This window comes from Protopterus annectens, chromosome 12.part0 (assembly GCF_019279795.1).
Source record: "Protopterus annectens isolate FY-2018-M chromosome 12.part0, PAN1.0, whole genome shotgun sequence".
NCBI classification, from domain to species: Eukaryota; Metazoa; Chordata; order Ceratodontiformes; family Protopteridae; genus Protopterus; species Protopterus annectens.
Window position 1 is genome coordinate 121,760,710 of NC_056746.1, and position 21,719 is coordinate 121,782,428.

Sequence of the window (21,719 nt, forward strand, 5' to 3'; positions counted from 1 at the left end):
ACCCCCCCCCCCGACAGCTCTTCTTAGCCCCACTGTCTTTGTCTCTTTAGGGGAGTGTGGGAGTAAAGGAGTGGTGAACTTGGCCCTCTGTAAATTATGTAGTGCGTTCTATATTGGAAAAACCAGGTCAAGCTTTAGGAAAAGGATTTATCAACACATTTATGACATCAGGAAGAAAAATTGTAAGACTGCCCTATAAATGCATATTGAATTGAACCCTTCGCATGATTTTAAATTTGTGGTTATTGACCAAGTGGATTTGGGACAGAGGGAGGCCCGAGTGATGATTTTTTTAGAATTAAAATGGCAATTAAAAACTAATGCCACAGCTACCCCTGGTTTAAATGATGCAATGTTTTTAAGTAATGTATTGAGATTAAAGGGTGCATATTTTATGTAATGGTGAAGTTTTATATATATAATGTCTTAAAAGTGTTTTAGATAATTTTTGTAGTACTGTTTTATATTGTTATATTTCTTGTTGTTTAAGTATGCATTGTTGTCAAGGGAACATTAATTAAGGAGCAATGCTGTGAATTAATGTGGTGGTTTGTGAATTATTGTTCATTCTGAAGTCCTTGAAACCTTCGGACGAAAGTGCTTAATAAACTGTGTGTGGGGATTTGACTGCCTTCTTCATTTTACAGGTAAGGTTTAAGTCTTTAGAATGGGTAGTTCTGGTGCTGTTTGTTTTGCGGATATGCAGGAGGTCCATCACAGTGGGGTCCAATGAGGCCTTCTATGCCAGGCATAGATCTCCCCCTCAGCAGCCTGTAGGAGACAGAATGCAAGGATAGGGCTTTGAGGAGGTCTGCATAGGGCATGTTATTTACATCCTATATTATTTTAGTGGGTATCTTTGTGGATGTTCCAGTTGTTGGATGTGCCTGGTTAGGTACATACCAAAGGGGGCATTGTACTCAATGATAGGTCTGATTAATGCTGAATATAGTGGAACAATGACCTCTTTGGACCTAGATGCCATACCTTTGTTTATAAATTGCACAACATAGAATGATTTCCTCACTACTGTGGACATGTGATGGTCAAAGGTTAGATTACTGTCTACATTTGTTCCCAAGTCTCTGACTACTGGGTCGACTCTTCGGCTTGTGTTGTCAGTTTGATAGTTACCAGAGGTGGCTGACTTCCCAAAAAATACTACCATACATTTATTGGCATTTCATTTTAATCCATGTCTCTGACACCAGTTATTTGTCTGTGACAGCTCTTCTTAGAGAACATTAGTGTTGGTGGGGAATTCTATGACTTCTGATTTGCAGTCGTCTACACATTTGGTCAGCCAGTGGTCCTTGACATTGTTTTGTTTTATTAACCCAAGCATTTGCCATTGTTTGAGGCACATTCTTATGTTTAAATGCTGTATATGCCAGGTAAACTTACCAAACCAGTCTATCTGCAGTCCTGTGTATCATTCACAAGGCACGTCCACACTGAATTTTAAGATATGTTAAGTGCAACCATAAAATGGATGAAGAATTCCAGTTTAATTTGTTGTAGAAATAGTTGTGGATAATATTATGCATTTGTATGTTTATATCATTTACATCTGACAGCCAGGCATTTATTTTTCAACTTATTTGGAAGTTGATGTGGTACACTAAGTACATACATAAATGTCTGATGTAGTACACTTTGCAACTCATAATGAATCTCACAGATACAGGTAGATTGACTTTCAAATGTGACTTCTGCTTTCATACAAAAATAAGGAGTAATATATGAAAATATGGGCACCTTTTGCTTAAAAACAGTTGGTTTCAGAATGAAATATAGCAGTAACTCAAAGCTCTGATTTATATTGATGTTTGAGTGTGTAACTTAAGATTTTATGATACAGAATTGTACGATGTCTTCTTTTACAGTGTCCTCACCACCTCAAGTGTCACCACCACACTCACCTCTGATACCCATTAGTCCACCTGGTAAGTTGAGTTTTTCCTGTTCTGGGTAGCTTTATTCAAGAGTTGTGAACCATGTTTGCATGCAGGAGATATCGGTACTTAAATTTCTGGGACTGTCTGTTTGTAACCCAGTAGAAACACAGAGAAGATGAGCTCTTACCTGCTGAGATCATTGTAGAGTGTAATGCCTTGGACTAACCAAGAAGTCCTTAATAATAAGAGTTATGTTTTTATACTTTTTGGCAGACGTCACGCAGAGTCTTGGCATCCAGGGTATCCCACAGTCTCCAGATAGAAATGTACCTATGAGTCCAAGTACACCTTCAATCACAGATATGCCCAATACCCCAGGTTCTTCTGCAGGTGTCCCAAATGAAAGTCCAGGTAAGTCTGGTATGTTAAGTTGTGTTTTAAATGGTGCTACTGTATATCCTTGAATCGTCAGAACATGTAACATAAGAGCTTCACAGAAAAAAAAATCATATTGCATGAGTTTGAGTATTCAAAAAGTCAGAGCTCATGTACTTGTTCATGTACATGTGACTCTATGAGCAAATGCATAATTTTAAAATAACCATGTGAATCAAGTGAAGAACTGTAACTTGTATTAAATGATAAAATAACCATGTGAATCAAGTGAAGAACTGTAACTTGTATTAAATGATAAGGAAATAGTGTGCAAAATACAAAAAACAGATCAAAAACTGTGGTATATAGACAACAGCAAAAGGGACTAATGTATTACTACTTCTTTATTTATCTTTAATTTTGTTCCCATCAATTACCTGCTTTGAGATATAAACAAAATTAAATGGAAATTCTATCATGCATTCAGATGAAAAAAAAAACTCATGGCTTCTGTGATCTCTGTGAAAGAATAAATTGGGGATAAAATGGCTGGGCAGATTTTTATTAAATGACTCATTTCACAACCACACCCATTCCCCCATACATTCAAAATTATCTGATATAAAATGAATAAATTAAGCTTTAATTGTTGATAGAATAAAGTATTAAAACAAATGGAAGAAACAAAGTGTACTTGATTTTAATAGAAAAAATATAGAGTTTTAATAAAAGAAAAGTCAGATTTGAATTAAAACAATTTACACTATGGAATGGTTTAAGGGGTTGTTAGACAAAATATATGATTCATAATACAGTGGGAATTAATTTTTAGCAGTAGCACGTCCGTGCTCTAAAATTTGTTGGCTAGACCCAGGTTAATTTGTAATGAATAACGGCAGATATTTGTAAACAGTAGCATTAACTGCATGGCTTTAAGAGGAATGTTCACATACTGGTAGGCTGCATGTGCTACAGGTAACTAATTGTATCATAATTGGACCTATTTAGGACAAAATATGATGTACAGGTAAGCTGTCTAGCAGTTCTTTCATACTGAGGGAATTTAGCACCAGTATTAAAATTACATATTAACTGTTTTGAGAGAGCACTTTCTAAAATTTGTCATCATACTGGTACAGGATTAGTGATACTGAACACTTTCCAAAAGTTGTCATTCTACAGGTACAGGGTTAGTGTTACTGAACACTTTCCAAAAGTCATCGTACAGGTACAGGGTTAGTGTTACTGAACACTTTCCAAAAGTTGTCATCGTACTTGTACAGGGTTAGTGTTTCTGAACGCTTTCCAAAAGTCATCGTACAGGTACAGGGTTAGTGTTACTGAACACTTTCCAAAAGTTGTCATCGTACAGGTACAGGGTTAGTGTTACTGAACACTTTTTCCAAAAGTTGTCATCGTACAGGTACAGGGTTAGTGTTACTGAACACTTTCCAAAAGTTGTCATCGTACAGGTACAGGGTTAGTGTTACTGAACACTTTCCAAAAGTTGTCATCGTACAGGTACAGGGTTAGTGTTACTGAACACTTTTTCCAAAAGTTGTCATCGTACAGGTACAGGGTTAGTGTTACTGAACACTTTCCAAAAGTTGTCATCGTACTGGTACAGGATTAGTGTTACTGAACACTTTCCAAAAGTTGTCATCGTACAGGTACAGGATTAGTGTTACTGAACACTTTTTCCAAACGTTGTCATCGTACTTGTACAAGGTTAGTGTTGCTGGCTGAGCAGTTCATTTGTCAGCTGTGTTGCCTTCTGTATGCATGCATGTTCTTCCTTTGTCCACATGAATTTTGTTGAGGTGCTTTGGTTTCCCCCACCTCCTAAAAACACGATGTAGCCAAATCAGTCTTTTTTTTTAAATTACAATAGGTGTAAGTGTTGTTTGTGAGATTTAGTCTCTGCATCTTGTGGTGGATACGGGTGACACATAAGGGACATAAAAAATGAAAAGAAAGTAAGTCCCCTTGCAATGCACTTTAAGGAATGTCATAATAGTGAACCAGAGGGTTTGTTAGCAACTGTTTTAGAACATATAGCGATGGGTAGTAATAATGATGAAGTGATTAAACATAAACTTTTATATAAAGAAACTGTTTTTATATTAAAGTATGGGACAATGACACCTAGTGGTATAAATATAGATTGCAATTGGAAAGTATTTTTATGAAGTATTAATTAATTGTTTAATTATTCAATAATTGCTTAATTGAGTGTTTGTGAATAATATAAATATTTGGAAAATGTGTCTTAATTTATTCTCTTTGAAGGCGTGAGCTGAGGCGCTAGGGACTTGTGAATAAACCAGTGTTGGATCTTTCCTTTGGTCGTTTTATTTGGATTTGTTCTTAATTTTTTATTTTTTGTTGCTGATATATTTTATGTCTAGTGATCCTTCACTTAATTTGCCTAAAATTTTTAGGCAAGACTCATTGGAAATGAGCCAAACTACTATGGAACAATTTACTACATCAATGGGTGAGCAAAATAATACCCGTGGAGCACAGGAAGAACAAGTTGTCTTTTGGCAAAAATTTCTACAAAGGGAACAACAAAGAAGAATGGACAATCCTTTTTTACATATTGGACAAAGAGTAAGCAATTCTCTTCCTACAGATATGAAAGAGACATTTGATAAACTTGATAAATTAATGGCTAAAGAACTAGCAGTACATCTGAATTGTTTAAGTCTGCAGAGATATCTAGAATTGGATATCACACCTAGAGGCTTAAGAGCCTATAAAAATCCAACAACACCATTTGATTTACAAGATGAGACAGACAAAATGTTTCATAAAAGATGGATAACAGCTGCCCATCGCTGTTCCATTGAATGGATAAGCATTTTGGTTGAACGTGATAAAATCAAGCAAAATAAATTGAAAACTGACATTTCTTATACATGTGAGACATTATCAGGGGCCATAGGCTCTGTTCGTATGGAACAATGTCTCCAAGATATACAGAATAAATTAATAGAATTAGAGAAGGATTTGCTTAATGTTAAGAAACATAAATTGAATCACGATATTAAGGATTATGCTGGTGATTCTGCTTTCTCCAGACCATCGAATAACAGGAAACGACGTCAGGGCGTACGTTTTGCGGATCAGGAGAGACAGACACGCAATGGAGGTCAGTATGCATATTCGGATGCTTCCACTGAGTGGGAAAGCGAACCGGGTGAAGGTGGAGACTTTCCTGCGCTTCCAGCAGCACAAAATCCTCGTTCCTTTCAGCAATCCTTTCGTGGGCATAAACGAACGGGTTTCAGAGAAGGAGAGAGGTTTAGAGAGAACGAAGATGAAGTCGAGAATGGGCAGAGACAATATGCCTCTTCAACGAGAAGGTACAAACGTACAAGAAAGAGTTAATGTGACTTTATGTGAACGTAATAGCGATAATACATATGTTGTTAATTTGTGTGGCATCAGTTTAGACGATGCTACATTGTCTGTACTGAATCGTGGTCTGAAATATAGTCCGACTGTCTCACCACGACTACATATTACAAAAAGCGATGTTTACCGCTTTACACGCAAGTTGCATCTAATTTCTTTCTTTAATAATAGACATAGTAATTCTTTTCATAGAGAAAAAGATGATGTCATGGTTTTCTCTTCTTCCGATGAATTTGATGACAGTTTTCATTCTTGCCTGTCTGATTTAGATGTAATGGCTGATAATAATGTGCATAATAATGCGTATAGCAAGTTAGACACTTCAAAAGTAGAAGTTAGAAGTCAGTTTGTTCCACCGTTCACACATGAGGGCATAAAGAATTTTACAGCTATGATTGAATTTGCTATAGAGTTAATTTATGCTGATTATGAAAAGAATAAACAAAATGTTGTATATAATCTGAGTAAATTAGAATGGAAGGCTTTACAAGCTTCAGTTAACAATCAAGAATTAGTAATAAAACCAGCGGATAAGGGCAACAAAGTAGTTCTTATGCACTATACTCAATATGTTCAAATGTGTCTAGAACATCTTAATGATAAAGAAACTTATAGTAAATGTGACATTAAAATGTATGAACAAGCAGTAAAAGAGTTTGATATACTACAGAAAGGGTTAAGATTGGGCTATTTCACAAAGGATGATGTCACTAAGAAGTTTAAAATGTCTAACTGTGAAGTGGCATTATTTTACTGCTTACCAAAAATACATAAAAATGCTGCTCACCCTCCGGGACGTCCTATTGTATCAGCTTGTAATTATTTTCTACATAATATGGGTATTTTTTTACATAGTTATTTATACCCTTATGTTATAAAACAAAAATCTTACATTAAAGATAGTTTTGAATTTTTGGAGAAAATATCATCGATTGTATGGACTAAAGATATGTATTGGTTAACAGCTGATGTCAAAAGTCTATATACAAGCATCAGACATGATTATGGCCTAAGGGCTTTGAGCAAATTGTTGGGAGATAGTCCACAGTCCTTTTACATCATGGAATTAATGGAATTTTGCCTAAAAAATAATTACTTCTATTTTGATGGTCAGTTGTTCCATCAGTTAAAAGGCACAGCTATGGGGGCAAGTTTTGCCCCTATGTATGCGAATGTTCAGATGAATTCATTTGAGTTAGAGTTTTTGTATCATATGGGTTTTTTAAAAATTATGTAGTAAAATATTTTCGTTATATCGATGATTTGATTTTTATATGTAAAGGGGGAAGATTGGAAGTACAGGAATTTAAGGAGAATTTGCAGAAAAATCAATTTGATTTGAAATTTGATGGTTTTCAGTTAGGTGATAGAGTTAATTTCTTAGATTTAACTTTGGAAGGGAAAAGCAGTAGTAAAATTGTCACTAAAATATATCGAAAATTTGAAAATGACTTACATTTTCTTGATGGACATAGTCACCACCCAACACATCTCATCAAATCCTTACCATATGGTGAATTTATAAGGGTGATGAGATTATGTAATAATAGTAGAGATATAGAAATAGAATTAGAAAAAACTTCCCAGTTGTTTATTAATAGAGGTTATGAAATAGAAGAAGTTAAATTGTCTTTACAGAAAGCTAGACAAAGGAACAATGGAAAAAGAAATCAATATCAGTGTTTTAAAGATAAATTAAAAAAACAGATAAAATATATATGGTCTTAATGTACGACTTAATAGCAGAACAAGTGAAACAGGCCATACAAATGTATTGGCCTTCTTTATTTAAATATAAAGATTTATTAGAAATACTTCCTGAAAATATAACATTTTCATATAAAAGAGGTAGAAATTTAAAGGACATGTTAGTACGTGCTAGATATCATAGACCATATATTAATTTAAAAACAAAAACAAAAATGGAATTATTGGGAACATATCAATGTGGAAAATGTATTTCTTGTAAATATGTTAGTCAAACATTTGAATGTATTAATGGGAAACTTTTTAAACCAAATGGAAGTTTTTTTTGTAATACAGAAGCGGTGGTATATGCATTAAAATGTCCATGTGGACTTTTTTACATTGGGAAAAGTAAGCGTGCCTTTAAAGTTAGACTTCAAGAACACATAAGGGATATAAAAAATGAAAAGAAAGAAAGTCCCCTTGCAATGCACTTTAAGGAATGTCATAATAGTGAACCAGAGGGTTTGTTAGCAACTGTTTTAGAACATATAGTGATGGGTAGTAATAATGATGAAGTGATTAAACATAAACTTTTATATAAAGAAACTGTTTTTATATTAAAGTATGGGACAATGACACCTAGTGGTATAAATATAGATTGCAATTGGAAAGTATTTTTATGAAGTATTAATTGTTTAATTATTCAATAATTGCTTAATTGAGTGTTTGTGAATGATATAAATATTTGGAAAATGTGTCTTAATTTATTCTCCTTGAAGGCGTGAGCCGAGGCGCTAGGGACTTGTGAATAAACCAGTGTTGGATCTTTCCTTTGGTCGTTTTATTTGGATTTGTTCTTAATTTTTTATTTTTTGTTGCTGATATAAACTAATTGTATCATAATTTGACCTATTTAGGACAAAATATGATGTACAGGTAAGCTGTCTAGCAGTTCTTTCATACTGAGGGAATTTAGCACCAGTATTAAAATTGCATATTAAATGTTTTGAGAGAGCACTTTCTAAAATTTGTCATCATACTGGTACAGGATTAGTGATACTGAACACTTTCCAAAAGTCATCGTACAGGTACAGGGTTAGTGTTATTCAACACTTTCCAAAAGTTGTCATCGTACAGGTACATGGTTAGTGTTACTGAACACTTTCCAAAAGTTGTCATCGTACAGGTACAGGGTTAGTGTTACTGAACACTTTCCAAAAGTTGTCATCGTACAGGTACAGGGTTAGTGTTACTGAACACTTTCCAAAAGTCATCGTACAGGTACAGGGTTAGTGTTACTGAACACTTTTTCCAAAAGTTGTCATCGTACAGGTACAGGGTTAGTGTCACTGAACACTTTCCAAAAGTCATTGTGTAGGTACAGGATTAGTGTTACTGAACACTTTCCAAAAGTTGTCATCGTACAGGTACAGGGTTAGTGTTACTGAACACTTTTTCCAAAAGTTGTCATCGTACAGGTACAGGGTTAGTGTTACTGAACACTTTTTCCAAAAGTTGTCATCGTACTTGTACAGGATTAGTGTTACTGAACACTTTCCAAAAGTTGTCATCGTACTTGTACAGGGTTAGTGTTACTGAACACTTTCCAAACGTTGTCATCGTACTTGTACAGGGTTAGTGTTACTGAACACTTTTTCCAAACGTTGTCATCGTACTTGTACAGGGTTAGTGTTGCTGGCTGAGCAGTTCATTTGTCAGCTGTGTTGCCTTCTGTATGCATGCATGTTCTTCCTTTGTCCACATGAATTTTGTTGAGGTGCTTTGGTTTCCCCCACCTCCTAAAAACACGATGTAGCCAAATCAGTCTTTTTTTTTAAATTACAATAGGTGTAAGTGTTGTTTGTGAGATTTAGTCTGTGCATCTTGTGGTGGATACGGGTGAATGCTGTGTGTGAGACTGACTCTGTGCATCTTGTGATGGGTAGGTGAGAGAGCTGTATGTGCAACTGAGTCTGTGCATCCTGTGATGGGTTGGTATGAGACTGGTCAATGCATCTTTCTTGTGATGGGTTGCTGTGAGTGTGTGTGTGAGGCTGAGTTTGTGCATTCTGAGATGGGTTGATGTGAGATTGGTCTTTGCATCTTGTGATGGGTAGGTGGGAGTGCCCTGTGTGAAACTGAGTCTGTGCATCTTGTGATGGGTTGCTGTGAGTGCTGTGTGTGAGTATGAGTCTGTACATCTTGTGATGGCTTGATGTGAGTGCTGTGGGTGAGATTGAGTCTGTGCATCTTCTTCATAGGTAGGTACTAGGCTATCTGGCCAAGGGCCTAAGTAAGCCTAGCCAGCAAGGTTCCCTGGCTTACGCCACCCAAGAAAGTTAATTTCCTCTTCCCCCTGTCAAGCAGAGCCACAGAAGTGATCCCGGCGTGTATTTCCTATTTCCCATCCACTCATCAAGATTTTTCTTGAAGAATGCTAATGAGGAACTTTGCTTGATATAGATGTGTAGCTTGTTCCAGAGTATAGGAAGTCTCTGGGACAGGAATCTATCCCTCCTCATGTCCTCTTTATTGTGGTGACCAGGTTTAGGTCCCAAGAGCATGTACCTTGGAGGTATTGGGATTTCTTTAGGTGTAGCATGTCCAACAGCTCTGGGTTTAACATAGCTTTATATGCTAGGCGAAGATCTCTTTGGAGTAGGTGATATGCTACAGAGTAAAGCTGGAGATTTTTGAGATGGTCAGTGTAGGGCATCTGTTTGAGGTCAGTAATCCTCTTTGTGAGGTACTTCTGTGGCCTTTCCAGCTGCTTTAGCTGTCTTTTGAGGTACATTCCAAAAGGGGCTTTATACTCTATAATGGGTCTAATGAATGCCAAGTAGAGGGGAACAATGACCTCTTTTTTTCTGGGATGAGAGCCCTTTTGTGATGAGGTGTGCCACTTAGAAGGATTTCCTGACTACTGTGGCGATGTGATTATCAAAGGAGAGGCTACTGTCCACCTGGGTCCCAAAGTATTTTATCACACATTCGGCGTTAAGTAGTCTGCCATTTATGTGGTAGTTCATGGGTACAGACTTTTTACTAGCACTTTTTGGCACTGAGCTTGAGGCCATTCCTCTGACACCAGGCATCTGTCTCAGTGAGGCCCTTCCGTAGGATGTCCACATCATTTGAGGACTGTACTATGGCTCCTAGTTTGCAGTCATCTGCGAACTTAATTAGTCAGAGACCTTCTGTGTTAGCCTGTACTTCAGAGAAGTAGATATCAAACAGGAGAGGTCTCAGGACTGAACCCTGTGGTACTCCACTTGTCATTGGTTTGAAGTCAGATTTGGAGGCTGCAACTTTTACAGTGTGGGTTCTGTCAGTGAGCCAGTTGGCAACCCATCTTTTGATGTAAGGATTTATACCAAGTTTAGTGAGTTTAGCTATAATTCCAGAATGGGGGATGGTGTTGATAGCCTTTGCGAGGTCAAGATAGGCTGTGTGAACCACCTTACCCTCATCTACAGCTTTGGTGACTGCATCAAAGAAGTCGATCAGGTTCAGATGGCATGATCTGCCTTTCACAAACCTGAACTGGGTGGGGTCCAAAGTTTGGAGGTTATCAATGTCTTTGTTTATGAGTTCCATGATGTTATGTTCCGTGGCCTTGCAGACCAGGCTCATCATGCTAATAGGGCAATAGTTCCAAGATCAGTGGTGGCTCCCCCTTTGTGGAGTGGGATAACTGTTGCTGTGCGCCATTCAGTGGGCACAAAGCCTGACGTGAGACTATGATTGAACATGGTGCTTAGGTGGGGAGCCAGTTCATTCTGAAGTTCATGTAAAACGCAGCCTGGGATGTTGTCCTGTCCGTTGGATGCTGTGTTTTTGGTTTTAATGCATAGTTGTGATTACAGGGACTCTGCATTATTCCTCTATAGATATGGGTCCTTTAGGGGGTGAGAGGGGTGGGGGGTGGGGGTAAAGTTAGCACTGAACCTATCCGCCAGGATGTTGGCAATATCAGTTGGTTCTGTAATTTTTGTGCCGTTGTGCTGTAACTCTGAGCAGATCTGGATGTTGCCATTGAGATTCTTGGCATGGCTATAGAATGCTTAGCAGTTGCCCAGAGAATCAGTGGTGATTTTGTTTTCGTAGCTAGCTTTGGAGGATCTTATAAGGAATCTCAGCTTCTTACTGAGGCTGACCAGGGACCAGGGAGCTCCTCCATTCATGGGATTTTACTCTCTTTTGCAACAGTTTCTTCCTTCTGTTGTACAGTTTGTCTATGGCAGCTGACCACCAGATTGGCTTCCTTTTTGGAGGATAGAGTCTTGGTTCCGTTTGGGATAGCATGATCCATGCACTGGTGTAAATGCTTATAGAGTGCATTTGTGTAGGATTCAGCAGTCATAATTGTATTGTCTGTCTGCATGGGTGTCATGAAGTTCGCCACTTTTGTCTTAAGAAGCATGACGTTGGCTTTGGAATTTCCTTAATGGTGGGTGGGGCGGGATGCAGATATCTAGGGTGATTAGCTTATGGTCAGATCTGACCAACAAGGAGGTGACTTCAGGTGTGGAACACTGGTCACTCATGTTGGTAATAACTAGGTCTAGGATATTGTTGCCCCTGGTGAGGTTGTGAATAAGTTAATCCAGGGCATTGGAATTTATGAATTCCAGAAAGCGTTGAGCGAAGGAGTTGGTACAGGAGTAGTTTTCCTAGTTAATGGTGGGGTAGTTGAAATCGCCCATTATTAGGGTGTTTAGTTGAATCCTAATATTTTCTAGTATTTTCCAGTATATCAAGAAAAGAGGAGTGGGAATCCTGGGGCATGGTGGGAGATGTGTAGCAAGCTACAATTTGGATTGCAGTTTTGCCCAGAGTTGGTTGCACTTGGATAACCTCAGATGCATTATGCTGTGCAACTAGCCTGGAGGTATGGATATCCTTAATGAATATGGAAACACCTTCGCCTTTGGTGTTCTGGTCCAGGTTAGATGGCCAAAAGGTGTGGTATGAGTTATAACCTGGTAATGCAGGGGTGCTCTCTAGAACCTTGAACCAGGTCTCAGTCACTGCACAGATGTCAATGTTCTCCATTGAGTGCCTCGAGTGAGTGCATTTTGAGATTTAGACTTCTACCACTGAGTAGCATTACCCACAGTTTTTGCTTGTCTGTTCCTGTTACGGTGGTGAATTTGTCATTTGAACCTTGCCTAAAAAAGACATTATAGACATGGCAAGACCCTTAGCCAGTATCTGGAATCCCAGGGGCGACAGGTGCAGGCCATCTCTGACAAAGCATCGTGGTCTGTTGACCATGTCGTCCCAGGCAAACCGATACTGGATCCCCTTAGAATGACACCAGAAGCTTAGCCAATTGTTGGAAGTCAGTCATTTTGTCTTTGTAATGTGGTATCATTCTGGGTGATGGCTGGATGATACTCAGGGCTAGGGTCATACCTGCCTGGGCTACAAGATCGGAGAGCTCTTCCATGTCTCTTTTCATGTAGTCCAGGGAGGTACATCTCAGGTTGTTCACACCAACATGGACAATGACAGAGTCATATTTGTACTTGTTGTGGAGTGACCTGAGTGCATGGGTTATGTAGCAGATCCTGGCACCCGACAGGCAGCTGACAGTAATCTTTTCCTTGTTTAGCCTGGTGAGTGGGACATCAGTGTGTCTGACTATAGATTCACCTATGACTAGTGTGTTGGGTATGTTGTTTTGCCTTATGGGCTGTGGTTTATTGGCACACAGAGTCTGTGTCATTTGGGTTGTGTTGGGGGGTAGAGGTTGCTTGTGTTTCTGCTTTGGTGGTCTCTGTTGCTTGAGCAGATTATTATTGAGAGCCTCCGTGAATGTTTTTGTTTTTCTATGTGTGGATTTTGGTGGTGTAGGTTTAGTGGGACTATGTGATGAGTGTGGTGTGGTGCAAGTGTTTACCTTCTCCTCTTGACTGTCAGGTGCAGTCTTGGTTGGAGAGAACTTTACCTCAAGTTTGGCTAGATAGGTGCATCCCTCACAGGTTGTGGTGTTGGGTGGTAGGAGGAGAAGGTCCTCTGTGTACATGAGGCAATTGCTACATTGCCCCAAAACCCAGATTCATGAGATAGACATGAGAGAACGCTGGGAGCTGACCCTTGGACATGCCTGAATAAAAAACTACTTTCCTCTAGACAAGTGAGGAAAGTGAGTATAAGAGCTGTTTTTCTCTAAGCAAGTGAGGAAAGTAAGTACAAAAACTGTTTTCCTCTAGGTAAAGAGGAAAGTTGAGTGCTGTAGTAATTTGCAGCTTATTTAGTGCTAACAATAAGTTCTGAACAAGTGCTGAGCACGAATAAGAAAAATCAAGTGCTAAAACTAAGAATCTGTACCTGGATCTTCTGATAGATAGGCTACCTAGTGCTTACCACTCCCACTGATAAGCTAGAAGGCTTCCCTCCAACACAGAAAGGCTTGGGGGGCTCAGAGGCTTACAGGCAGTTCTGGATACAGCATATCTGTATCTGGACTAGACTAGTGACAGGAAAGATGGGAAACAAGCACAAATGCGGCCTTTTAAACCAGTAAGTTGAAAGAGATGGAAAAACTGCCAAGCGGGCAATAAACTACAATTTCTGGACCAGAAACCACTCTTGTGGTAGATAGACTACCTAGTGCTTACCACTCCCACTGATAACCTACAAGGCTTCCGTCCAACACAGAAAGGCTTGAGGGGGGCTCAGAAGCTTACAAACAGTCATGGATACAGCAGATCTGTATCTGGACTAGACAAGTTACAGGAAAGATGGGAAACAAGTGCAAACAGGGGCCTTTAAACCAGAAAGTTGAAAGAGATGGAAAAACTGACAAAAGGCCAATAAATTGCAATTTTGGGGCCAAAAAACAGTCTTGTGATAGGCTACCTAGTGCTTACCACTCCTACTGATAAGCTAGAAGGCTTCCCTCCAACACAGAAAGGCTTTGGGGGCTCAGAAGCTTACAAACAGTCCTGGATACAGCAAATCTATATCTGGACTAGACTAGTTACAGGAAAGGTGGGAAACTAGCGCACACGCAGGCTTTTAAACCAGAAGGTTGAAAGAGATTGAAAAACTGCCCAAACGACCAATAAACTACAATTTCTGGGTCAGAAACCACTCTTGTGGTAGATAGGCTACCTAGTGCTTACCACTCCCACTGATGAGCTAGAAGGCTTCCTTCCAACACAGAAAGGCTTTGGGGCTCAGAAGCTTACAAACAGTCCTGGTTACAGCAAATCTGTATCTGGACTAGACTAGTTGCAGGAAACAAGCTTAGCTTTTTTTTTTTTTTTAAAGTGGAAAGGGAGAAAGGAGAAACAAAAGATAATTCAAAATTAATTACCTAAGTGGCTTGCCCTTCACAAATGTTCTCTCTGTATTAGGTAGAGTGAGCTAGTGACACTAGACTGGAATAGAGCTGGGATAGAGCTGAACAGATGGGACTGGTAGGAATGTCTAAAGTCAAAATATGATATCACTGTACTCTGTTGAGTAAGCAAATGAGATAGACCCAGGAGGAGTCTTCAAACGCAAAATTACTGGAGGGGCAGGCAATTCCAAAGCCACCATGATTAATACCAGAACGAGAACAGGGAGGGCTGGTGGTAAACTAACTGCAGAGACAGAGAGAGACCACAGTATTCTGTGAAACAACTGAATAGAAAAATGAATAACTACCAAGAGAGACAGACCACAATATTCAATTAATCAATTAAATAGACAGAAAAATAAAATACAGTGCAATCTTTAACACTTCAAGTTTGTACTTAACTCAGCTAGTAATGCAGTTGATTGTAGGTATGTAGCAGAAGCCAAACAATTCAGATATTGAGCAGTAATAAATTCAAAGATATGTGACTAACACTTATAAATACAGAGAAATCCTCTAGACTGAGTTTAACATTGAATATCAATGAAGTGAAACGCAATAGCCCCCACTTACTGCAGAGAGAGAGACCACAGTATTCTATGAAACAATTAAATAGAAACATAAATAAGTACAGAGAGACACAGACCACAATATTCAATGAAACAATTAAACAGAAAAAATAAAATGCAGTACAATCTTTATTTAACACTGCAAGTTTGTACTTACCTACAATCAACTGCATTACTAGCTGAGTTATGTAGCAGAAGCCAAACAAATCTGATATTGAGCAGTAACAAATTCAAAGATATGACTACCACTTACAGAGAAACCCTCTAGGCTAAGAGTTTAACACTAAATATCAATGAAGTGAAACACATGATAAGTAGTTGTGACTGCCGTGTGTGAGACTGATACTTTGCATCCTGTGATGGGTTGCTGTGAGTGCTATGTGTGAGACTTTGCCCATCTTGTGATGGGTTAGTGTGAGTGCTGTGTGTGAGACGGAGTCTGCGCATCTTGTGATGGGCTGCTTTGAGTGAGATTCAGTATGTGCATCTTGGGATGGGTTAGTATGACTGCTGTGTGTGACACTGAGTCTGTGAATCTTGTGATAAGTAGGGGTGAGTGCTGTATTTGAGACCGACTCTGTACCTCTTATGATGAGGTGATGCAAGTGCTGTCTGTGAGACAGAGTCTGTGCATCTTGTGAAGGGCTGCTTTGAGTGAGACTGAGTGAGTCTGTGCATCTTGTGATGGTTTGGTGTGACTGCTGTGTGAGAGACTCTGTCCATCTTGTGATGGCTTGATGTGAGTGCTGTGTGTAAGACTGCGCTTCAGTATCCCGTGATATGTTGCTGTGCGTGCTGTGTTTGAGACTGAGTCTTTGCATTTTCTGATGGGTTTCTGGGAGTGCTGTGTGTGATACTGAGTCTGTGCATCTTGAGATGGGTTAGTGTGAGTGCTGTGTGTGAGAATGAATCTATGCATCTTGTGGTAAGTAGGTGTGAGTACTGTTTGTGAGTCTAAATCTGTGCATCTTGTGATGTGTTAGTGTGAGTGCTGTGCATCTTGTGATGTGTTAGTGTGAGTGCTGTGCATCTTGTGATGTGTTGGTGTGAGTGCTGTGCATCTTGTGATGTGTTGGTGTGAGTGCTGTGTGTCAGACTGAGTCTGTGATCTTGGGATGGGTAGGTGTGATTGCTGTGTCTGAAACTGAGCCTGCATATTGTGACTGGTTGGTGTGAATGCTGTCTGTGAGACGGAGATTGTGCATCTTGTGATGGGCTGCTGTGAGTGGGACTGAGTCTGTGCTTCTTGTGATGGGTTGGTGTGAGATTGAGTTGGTGAATTTTGTGATAAGTAGATGTGAGTATGCGAGTGAGTCTGTCTGTGCATCCAGTGTTGGGTTGCTGAGATTGCTGTGTGTGAGACTGAGACTGTGCATCCTGGATGGGTAGGGTGTGATTGCTGTGTGTGAGACCTAGTCTGTGCATCCTGTGATGGGTCAGTGTGAGTGCTGTATGTGAGACTTGAGTCTGTGCATATTGTGATAAGCAAGTGCGAGTGCTGTTTGTGAGACTGTGCATCATGTGATGGGTTGCTGTGAATGCTGTGTGTGAGGCTATATTGTTGCATATTGTGATGGGTTGGTGTGAGGTGCTATGTGTGAGACTGAGTCTGTGCTTCCTGTGATGGGTTGCTGTGAGTGCTGTGTGGGAGATTCACTGTGCATCTTGTGATATGTTTGAGTGTTGTATGTGAAACTTAAGTACGTGTACATCTTGTGATGGTTTGCTGTGAGTGCTATGTGTGAGACTGCATCCTTTGACGATTTGCTGTGAGTGCTGTGTTTGAGACAGAGTCTGTGCATCTTGTGATAAGTAGGTATTAGAGCAGTGTGTAAGATTGAGTCTGTGCATCATGTGATGGGTTGCTGTGAGTCCTGTGTGTGAGACTGAGTCTGTGCATTTTGTGATAGGTTTGCATGAGTGCTCCATGTGAGACTGAGGCTGTGCATTTTGTGATAGGTTTGCATGAGTGCTCCATGTGAGACTGAGGCTGTGCATTTTGTGATAGGTTTGCATGAGTGCTCCATGTGAGACTGAGGCTGTGCGTCCTGTGATGGGTTGCTGAGAATGCTGTGTGTGAGATTGATTCTGTGCATCGTGTGATGGCTTGGTGTGAGTGCTGTGTGTGAGACTGGGTCTGTGCATCCCCTGATGGATTGCTGTGAGTGCTGTGTGTAAGACTGACCCTGTGATCTTGTGATGGGGAGGTGTGATTAATATATCTGAGACTGAGTCTGTGCACCTTGTGACTGGTTGGTGTGAGTGCCGTGTGTGAGACGGAGTCTGTGCACCTAGTGATGGGTTGCCGAGAATGCTGTCAGTGAGGCTGAGTCTGTGCATCTTGTGATGGGTTGGTGTGAGTGCTGTGTGTGAGACCGAGTCAGTGCATCTTGTGATAAGTAGCTGTGAGTGCTTGCGAGAGGACGAGTCTGTGCTTCCTGTGATGGGTTGCAGTGAGTAGTGTGTGGGAGACTGAGTCTGTGCATCTTGGGATGGGTTTGTTTGAGTGTTGTATGTGAGACTGAGTCTGTGCATCCACTGTTAGGTTGCTGTGAGAGTTGTGTGTGAGACTGCATCTCTGCATCTTGTGATGGGTTAGTTTGAATGCTGTCTGTGAGATGGAGTCTGTTCATCTTGTAATGGGCTGCTGTGAGTAAAACTGAGTGAATGCATCTTGTGATGGGTTGGTGTGATTGCTGTGTGTGAGAATGAGCCTGTGAATTTTGTGATCTGTAGGTGTGAGTGCTGTGTGTGAGATTGAGGCTATGCATCCTGTGATGGGTTGCTGTGAGTGTTGTGTGTAAGTCTGAGTCTTTGCATCTTGTGATGGCAACGTTGGTCTGAGCGCTGTGTGAGACTGAATCTGTACATCCTGTGATGGGTTGGTGTGAGTGCTGTGTCTAGGATTGAGTCTGTGCATCTTGTGATGGGTCGGTGTGAGTGCTGTCTGTGAGATGGAATCTGTGCAGCTTGTGATGGGTTGGTGTGAGTGCTGTCTGTGAGATGGAGTCTGTGCATCTTGTGATGGGTTGGTGTGAGTGCTGTCTGAGACTGAATCTGTACATCTTGTGATGGGTTGGTTTGAATGCTGTGTCTGGGACCGAGTCTGTGCATCTTGTGATGGGTCGGTGTGAGTGCTGTCTGTGAGATGGAATCTGTGCATCTTGTGATGGGTTGGTGTGAGTGCTGTTTGTGAGACTGAATCTGTACATCTTGTGATGGGTTGGTGTGAGTGCTGTCTGTGAGACAAATATCCCATTCCCATTCACGATTAATTCCTCTTTTCCTTGCCCTGTTTGTGCCAGGATAGGCTCCTGTGATCCAAAATTGGACTAGGTACCTGGTACCTTCCACCCAAATGAGTGGAATTTCTTTTCGCTGGACATCAGAAACGGGTTCCTATCAGTTTGTCAAAACTTCAGCAGTACGAACACCATAAGTTCAAACTGTGAAGTTCGAAAACTGATTATCGCGAAGCCGCAGAACACTGAATTCTTTCTCAGGGAAAGAATTTGGTGGGCCATTTGTGTGGCTTTGCTGTTTTCAGCACTGTGGTGGAAAGTTATGGGTCAGGTTCAGGTAAGTGTGTGATTGTGTGGACGTTAGGGTTAGGGCGTGGGTTAGGTGAGTTAGGGTTAGGGAGCGGGTGAGATGGGTGTGTGATAGTGACAGACTTTAGGGTTAGGGTGGGATAGGTGGGTTAGGGTGCAGGTCAGGTGAGTGTGATAGTGACAGACCTTAGGGTTAGGGTTTGGGTTAAGAGAAGTGGATAGATAGTAGTGTATGTACAGTTTAGTGTAGGGTTAGATGTAGGATTTTAAGTGTATGTGTGTGGATTTCTGTGTTTTTTTTTTTTTTTTTTTTTGGTGTGCTTGTGTTGTGTGTGTGTGTGTGTTTCTTGGAACAGCGATTATTTTTCCCTGGGAAAAAAAATCGCTGTTCTAAACCTTGGATGGTTTTGCACTTCGAGGTTAGAAGTTCGAACATATGGTGTTCGAACTTCTGCCATTTCGTCAAAGTGATATAGACCCTCAGAAACCTAGAGAAACATGGCCCCTTCAGTTCATGCACATGTGCACACACGTAAAAACACCACCAGGTCAGACTCACATATTCACCCAAATGCACACACTACCCCGTACTATAACCATGTAAGCAGACACACACAGACTCGCACAGAGACGCACCTGAAATCACTCATCATTCTGCATGCCACTCCACACATACACAGACACATGCCCCACATCACTACCCGTCTGCTAAACAGGCTAAGACTTAACTCTAATGCTTTTGGAAATAATATTAAAAAATTATTTTTTAATATTTGAAGGGAATATTTATAAACAAATGGAAGGAGTAGCGATGGGTTCACCAGTAGGATCTCAGTCCCGCCTCGTCGTCGGTTTTGGACCTCGGATGCCTATCCTTTTCCTTGTCCTTGCGTTTTTTTGTAAACTCCGGTCGTCAGCTGTTCCGACGGCATTATAATTAAATCTTCGGCCAAAGTAATGAAATGCAAAATCGAACCGACGCTTAATAGTGTGTTGGTTAACTCTAGCACAAAACCGTCAACTAGCAACGTTGTGATCAGGGCCTAGGCAAGGAATACAGTAAGAGTGAAAATCCTTATGAGGTATTTGCTTCCCACAAGAAATACAATTGTTAACTTTTTCAGACATCGGTCTGGAGCAAGAAAAAGGTTTCCCCAACGGGGTACTTAGCTTTAATGAAGACTTCGGTTCTGAAATTCGGATTTGAAAATCTCAGGAGTCGGCCAACCGGCACTTGCGAACTTTAGCTTCGGGCACCGCACGGCAAGAAAGACTGAAGAAAATGGCGTTGGCTGCATCTTTTATACCCCTGGTGCACTGACGTCAGGGAAGAGGCAACAGCAACCGATGCCTGACCTAGACTTTGGAATTCTGGCCGACTAGCCTGCCAGCAGGATAACCCAAGAGTAATGACTGCAACAGTGAATACACTCTAACATCGACATTTATGGTAGGCACACAACTGTACTTTTCTATTTGCGTTATTTGGATGACATATTTATTATATGGAAGGGGGGGAATTTGTATTAATTATATAAATTCATGTACTACTTTTTTAACCTTCAATCATGTGTACCATAAGGTTAGAATGGCCTATTTAAATGTGTTGATTGAAAAAGATTATGAATTGGGCTGCAACATTTCACGCCCATGTAGAAATCCCACCTATTCAAATATGATATTACATTTCACCAGCTCGCATTCATATAAGCAAAAGCGAGCAGTAGTTAAGGGACAGTTAGTGAGAGTGGCCCGAATGACTACAATGGAGGAACATATTAGGGATGAATGTAACGAATGACTACAATGGAGGAACATATTAGGGATGAATGTAACGAATGACTACAATGGAGGAACATATTAGGGATGAATGTAACGAATGACTACAATGGAGGAACATATTAGGGATGAATGTAACGAATGACTACAATGGAGGAACATATTAGGGATGAATGTAACGAATGACTACAATGGAGGAACATATTAGGGATGAATGTAACGAATGACTACAATGGAGGAACATATTAGGGTTGAATGTAACGAATGACTACAATGGAGGAACATATTAGGGATGAATGTAACTAATGACTACAATGGAGGAACATATTAGGGATGAATGTAACGAATGACTACAATGGAGGAACATATTAGGGATGAATGTAACGAATGACTACAATGGAGGAACATATTAGGGATGAATGTAACGAATGACTACAATGGAGGAACATATTAGGGATGAATGTAACGAATGACTACAATGGAGGAACATATTAGGGATGAATGTAACGAATGACTACAATGGAGGAACATATTAGGGATGAATGTAACGAATGACTACAATGGAGGAACATATTAGGGATGAATGTAACGAATGACTACAATGGAGGAACATATTAGGGATGAATGTAACGAATGACTACAATGGAGGAACATATTAGGGATGAATGTAACGAATGACTACAATGGAGGAACATATTAGGGATGAATGTAACGAATGACTACAATGGAGGAACATTTTAGGGATGAATGTAACGAATGACTACAATGGAGGAACATTTTAGGGATGAATGTAACGAATGACTACAATGGAGGAACATATTAGGGATGAATGTAACGAATGACTACAATGGAGGAACATATTAGGGATGAATGTAACGAATGACTACAATGGAGGAACATATTAGGGATGAATGTAACGAATGACTACAATGGAGGAACATATTAGGGATGAATGTAACGAATGACTACAATGGAGGAACATATTAGGGTTGAATGTAACGAATGACTACAATGGAGGAACATATTAGGGATGAATGTAACGAATGACTACAATGGAGGAACATATTAGGGTTGAATGTAACGA

The 21,719-nt window shown here is 40.1% G+C and overlaps 1 protein-coding gene across 8 annotated transcripts in view; it reads left to right on the forward strand.

Annotated features, from left to right (window-relative positions):
- The window catches only part of CIITA (class II major histocompatibility complex transactivator), an 851,446-nt gene that overhangs the window by 578,321 nt on the left and 251,406 nt on the right, over positions 1-21,719 (forward strand). For all 8 annotated transcript variants that reach the window (XM_044089141.1, XM_044089142.1, XM_044089145.1 and 5 more), the window contains 2 exons: positions 1,887-1,946; positions 2,172-2,309. In XM_044089141.1, coding sequence (XP_043945076.1) covers positions 1,887-1,946; positions 2,172-2,309 — 198 coding nt within the window. The remainder of the gene's footprint in view (positions 1-1,886; positions 1,947-2,171; positions 2,310-21,719) is intronic.